This window comes from Nicotiana attenuata, chromosome 10 (genome assembly GCF_001879085.1).
Source record: "Nicotiana attenuata strain UT chromosome 10, NIATTr2, whole genome shotgun sequence".
Classification (NCBI taxonomy): domain Eukaryota; kingdom Viridiplantae; phylum Streptophyta; class Magnoliopsida; order Solanales; family Solanaceae; genus Nicotiana; species Nicotiana attenuata.
Genome location: NC_031998.1, coordinates 11,854,272 through 11,860,299, shown reverse-complemented (window position 1 = coordinate 11,860,299; position 6,028 = coordinate 11,854,272). Strand labels below are relative to the sequence as shown.

At 39.7% G+C, this 6,028-nt stretch overlaps 1 protein-coding gene across 1 annotated transcript; it reads left to right on the top strand.

Annotated features, from left to right (window-relative positions):
• On the top strand, positions 393-1,832 carry LOC109233581. The gene is made up of 3 exons (XM_019399465.1): positions 393-730; positions 1,123-1,408; positions 1,497-1,832. Exons 1-3 carry the CDS (start codon positions 393-395, stop codon positions 1,830-1,832), a joined length of 960 nt encoding a protein of 319 aa, XP_019255010.1.

The window sequence follows — 6,028 nt, the reverse complement described above, 5'->3', positions numbered from 1 at the left end:
ATTCAAGTAACCTTTTCACACCTATTCCCTGTGGGATTCGACCCCAACCTAGTTGGGTTATTATATTTGACATTGACCGCCTTACACCATTCATACTTGGCCCGAACTTGTCCGAGCTTTCCTAGCAAAATGGTTTCCGCAGAGCAAGAAGTCCGAGCTCCGGGATAAAATTTTCTTTTTCAAGCAATTTCCGGGAGAGCATCTACATGAGGAATGGGATCGATTCAAGCTATATTTAGTGAGGTCGCCGAATCATGGTTTTCCGGATAATATCTTATTGGAAAAGTTTTACATGGGCTTGGATCCAATGAATCAATCCATAGTCAAAAAATGCAGCTGATGGATCCTTTAAGGATAAAACATTTGCAAAGGTCACACAAATCCTTGACAAGATGGCAGAACATAACCATGCTTGGCACTCGAAAGACACCGCGGGTGGAATTGCATATGGTACTCCTTCTTTGACCAACATGATTAAGGAGAACCAAGAAAGAGATCAAGTGATTGCCGGGCTTGCCACCAATGTCAATGTGTTGACGAAGATGTTCACTGAGAGCCAAACAAAAAAGGTGAATGTGGTGGAAGATGTTCAACCCATGTCAAATGAGGATTACGAGGAAGCAAATTATGTCAACAATTCTCAAGGAGGTTATCAAAGGCAACCCTACCAAGGTTCAGGACAACAAAACCAATGGAGGCCTAACCCGCAAGGGCAAGGCAACCAACAGTGGTGAATTGAACAAGGTAGTTCAAATCAAGGAAATTGGAGTAACAACAACAACAACAATTTTTCAAGTCGGAGTTCCAACCCCTATGTTCCACCAAAGGGGCAATATTTAAACTCTCCACATTGGAAAGAAAGTTCTTCGATTGAGTCCAAGTTGGAAAACATGCTTGAACGAGTATTGCAAAATCAAGATAGATCCGACACTTCAATAAAGAACATGACCGAGCTTGTGGGATCTCATACCGCATCTATTCAAAAGTTGGAGATGCAAATCATAGATCTCTCAAGAGAGCAAAATCCAAAGCAAAAAGGCACGCCCCAAGTGATACAATTGCAAACCCAAAAGGTAGTGGGAGTGGCCCAACTTCTCATTGTATGGCAATCACAACTTGAAGTGGTAAAAATCTTCGAGGAGAGAATGAACAAGTGGTCGAAGTGGAAGATTCCGAACAAGAAGTCGAGGCACAAGTTGAGGTGCCAATTGTTGTTGAAGTTGAAAGACTCCCAAAGAAGGTGAGAACTCAAGAAGTGAACCCTGAAGAGGTTAAGGAAAAGGTAATAGAGGCGCCAAAAACTCTAGCACCAATTCCTAGGCCTCCGCTGCCTTTCCCTCAAAGACATGCTAGGAAGGTTGATAATAGCAAACTCGAGAAGTTCTATGACATTCTCAAGCAATTATCGGTGAGCATTCCATTTGTAGAAGCATTTCAAGAGATAGCGGGTTTTGCTAAGTACTTGAAGGACTTGATCACTAAAAATGAATCACCAGAATAAAGTGGTTAATGTGACTCACCGGGTTAGTTCCATCATCGCAACAACCACCGCCCCAAAGAAAGAGGACCCGGGAGCCTTTACCATTCCAAACACTATTGGGTTGCGCGATTTTGCACGAGCCCTTTGTAATAATGGGGCTAGCATCAACTTAATGCCCCTTGCTATTTACAAGCAAGCAGGATTAGGTATGCCTAGGCCTACAAGTATGAGGTTGGAAATGGCCGACCGTCCAATAAAGCGACCAGTGGGAATTGTTGATGATGTTCTTGTGAAAGTAGGGGAATTTCTCCTCCCTGCCGACTTTGTTATCCTCGATTGTGCGTGGATATAGAAATCCCTATCATCTTGGTACCAAATTTGCCACGCCCCAAACCTGAAGAGGCGTGGTTGGCACTCGGTGCCATACTCGGCCCGAGCGTACCACTCTGTAAACGTGAACTCTAGAGGGGCAACCCACAACTTAGGCCGATGAGGCCATATTTTGAATCGTCTAAAAATAACGCCTCTCTTATCCGTGGGGTAAACATACCCAAAAGCTGCTATGAATAACTGTGCAGGACAACGAAGCCGCCATGAACATCTACTGATAAACAAAATATACAGGACTCGTCTACAAGCCTCTAGAGATAACTGAACTGTACCATGGTCAGGACAGGGCCTCGACCTACCCATCAAAAATGTATATATAAAATGGACTCCAGGGTATAGACCTGGTAACTCTGAGGAAGTGGAGCTTACCAACCGAGCTGATGTTGACTCTGTCTACTGGGAAGGTCTATCCAGCTGTTTATTAGGACCTGCATGCATGAAATGCAGCGTCCCCAGAAAAGGGGAGGTCAGTAAGAAATAATGTACCAAGTATGTAAGGCAATAAAATAACTGAACGCCAAAACTAGACTGATAATATAATATCTGAAAGTAACTGGGAGTCAAAGATAATCTAAAGATATGCTTACCTACTGATACTGACTCAACTCTCTCAATATAGTGAGTAAAATAGCTTTCCGGCCCTATAAGGCTCGGTATATATAACTGCTTTGCCGTAGTAGGCTCGCTCATAGGCGTTCGGCCATACTAGGCTCTTTATCTCGGCCATGTTGGGCTCGCTCATAGGCGCTCAGCCACAATAGACTCGGTATATAACTTACCATCCGATCAGAGGTTGCCCAATAGGAAACTGCCCACCGATTATAACTCGATGGTGGTGAAATACTGTAATACTGTATATATATATATATATATATATATATATATATATATATATATATATAGACCCTATGCTCTCTTGACTGGAAGAAGACAATGCTCAATTGAATATAAAGTCCCGATAAGGGAGAATACTGTAACTTATGAGACTAGGATAATGTATATAAATTCAGGAATACGAACTTCTCTTTATGCCTCGTTATCAAACACATGTAATTACGAGATCATGCCAAAATGAAGGAAGGGCTTATCCTTAACATACCTGAACTGATTCTCTTGACAATTCCTCTAACACACGTTAATTGCGGCAAAACATGTAACGGCAGATCGAAGTAGGGGAAAATCCGTATGATATTCTAGAAAAAGATTGCACCGTGCTCCCTTAGAATTTATAATCCACGTTGCAATAGCACTGTAAAGGGTCGCATGAATTCTTTTTGGAGAATTCCATCCGTAATCTCTAGCAAGAATTTCCATTCCCTTTAATGATGTAGGGAGGTTATTTTGCTTAATTAGAAAATCCTTATACCTTACCAATAAAGAGAACAAGCAAAGGTAATTCATCAAGGCATCATATCTTCATGCCATATCCAAGAATTCTTACGTGTAAACAAGGCATCATATGTCTTATGACTCATTTTGCATATTTTGCCACTTTGGCTTAGCTTATGCTATGTGGCAACCCCAAAAAAATCCTTATCCACTTAATACCATAATTATCCCCACAATTAATCAATTATCCTCATTATTAAAAATTATCTCAAATTACTTAAGAGACTAGTCACTTTTAACACACTTTATATATCCTACTATCATGGTCATATGGTAACTTGTATGACATTAGTCCATAAATACGGGGTAATATAGATTGGACCGTATTTTATCCCAAATGGCCAAACTTCGACGAAACTTATTTTTTTCAATTTGCTTACCCTCTCACCTTCACGAATTTACTTATCCCTTGTTTGAAATAGCATTATACTTATAATCCCAAAATAATCTCATTCCCAAGCTTATGTCGATTAACTTACGACGAAACTTTAACGTACAAAAATACGGGATGTAACATCTCATTTACGAGCTCTCATCAATTTATTTATGGCGTACTTTCACGTACAAAAATATGGGGTGTAGCATCATTGCCCCCTTTGGAACATTCGTTCTCGAATGTTGACTGATGCACTTATCATTCTCATAACCCATAGCTCTTGCGAATACTTTGGTAATCCTCTTGCCATCTAGGCAACTGTTCTGTGAATAAGTCCAAAGGCCAAGGCATTCCCACCTTTAGTCCTCTTTCTCATACCATGACTTGTGGTTGAAATCTTTCTAATCTCGTAATTGTTTCTACCTTCTTTCATGCAGCATGTATGACTCTGACCTTGTAAGTGCGCCCATGCGACTCTTCTTTATTTTTTTGCTCCAACTTCTAGCCAATCTCTAGGCCTCACTTTGCAAACATATACAGAGCTTGATAAAATGTCCCTCTGGGCATTTGTAGGTATACTAAAGTTCTTTACTTGGTACTTTGTTGAGCTTACGAATATTGCTATATCTTGTTTCATAGACCCGGTTATCTATCCGCATGACTTTACTGCATCTAGGTAGGTCATACTATACCATTATTCTTCTTTGATTTATCGTTGCCGAGGTTTGCTACCAAATTCCAGCTTAATCTTGTTGATTATCCCATATGTATATATCTAAGTCCTTTAATGCTTCCTCATTACTGTTCATCTTAAGAATGACGACTTAATCTCATCTCATACTTTGTGACTTTCGCCTCAACATTGATCTATAATATACCACTGATAACTTGAAATTTTTTATGTAATACCTCGCCACTAGGGCTTACGTTGCATCGAGGAATATTTGAAGTGATTTTCCTGATCCACTTAGCGGCGATAATGTACTTCAATAACCGTATTTTATAGCATCCCAATGTGATTCACCTTATGTGGGTATTTTAATCCCGTAAAATTTATGAAATCCTCTTCAAGTCATTACTCAATCGGAGGCCCAAACATCATCCTTTATCTATCACAATTACAACTTTATTCTACTACTAGGGCAGCATTCCATTTCTTTTAAATGCTACTAGTCTTAGATTCCTTTGAGTTCATTCAGGATATACTGAGCTTTCTATAACTTAGAGAAACCATCAGTTCTTCTTGTTTTTATGAGCTTAATCCTGAGGACTTCTCCATTTTCGTCACCTTCTCACTTGCCCTTTTCTTATCCTTACTCTTGTCTTTCTAAAATCTTGTCGCTCTACCATACTTTAGCTTGCGATTTACACATATTCATTTATACTACTCGCAACCTTCCTTCAACTTGCTTGCACCATAGATTTCTTTGTATCATTGTGGAACATCAAGCGGGACATCACATTATCTCAAACTCTTCTTTACTCTCTTAATTAGACCTCTCGATACCTAGAAACCATAGGCTGGAAGATATGCCACTGACGACAACGCTATCATTCCTGGATACTGAATCCCCGCGCTTCTAGCCTTCTATCTGAAGTATAGATTATTCACAACCTTCTGCACCTGAGTTTCTCGCACGTTGTTGACCTTTACCTTAAAATCTCGCACCACGTCTTGTATCTCTCTCATGACCTCCTTTCCACATAGATATAATTCACATCCACAACTTGAAGCTCTATTATAATACTTGCACCTCTGGTGCTTACACAATCCAGTAGGAGCTTCACACTGACTTCTTATGAGGCTGGTATTCTTCTAACTGGCTTTACCGTAGAGCCGTTATAAAATATGGCTATTGTACTATCTCTCTTGTACCTCTAATATTAAGAGTGATTCTGCGATGTTCTCAATCATGATGTCTATAATTTTCTAGGTCCAATAATTAGACTCCTGATTTACTTCATTAATGTTACGCTTTAGTTTCCTCTTCCTTCTGATCAACCTTTATGTAGGCTTAGGCTATCTTCCGATCTGCAGCTCATGGTATTAGTTATTACTTTAGCCTTCATGGGTTCTATGGGATATTCATGATACAATCTTTTAAAAATTCAATCCTTTGTCTATGACCTAGACTCAATTCTTTCTTTTTACTTATAACGGAGTCTTCTACGGCTGTATGATTGTCAACATATATGCTGCATGGATAATACTCCGAATCCTGTGAGTGTTCATAACGTAACTAACTCTGGATCATTTATCGAATAATTCCTTTGTTTCATCTCATTTTTCTTCAAACGTAAGCAATTACTTTTCCTGGTCTTCCTGCCCCTTGTTGCATGCATACTTAGCTTATCTCAGTGCCCACACATATTGGAATTCCATATAACCCATA

Bases quoted from the DNA above. Each gene is read 5' to 3' on its own strand.
- LOC109233581 (XM_019399465.1), top strand. From the start codon at position 393: ATGGCAGAACATAACCATGCTTGGCACTCGAAAGACACCGCGGGTGGA. The intron at 731-1,122 runs GTGAATTGAACA...CACAACTTGAAG, and splicing joins GGGCAAGGCAACCAACAGTG to TGGTAAAAATCTTCGAGGAG. The intron at 1,409-1,496 runs GTGAGCATTCCA...ATGAATCACCAG, and splicing joins ACATTCTCAAGCAATTATCG to AATAAAGTGGTTAATGTGAC.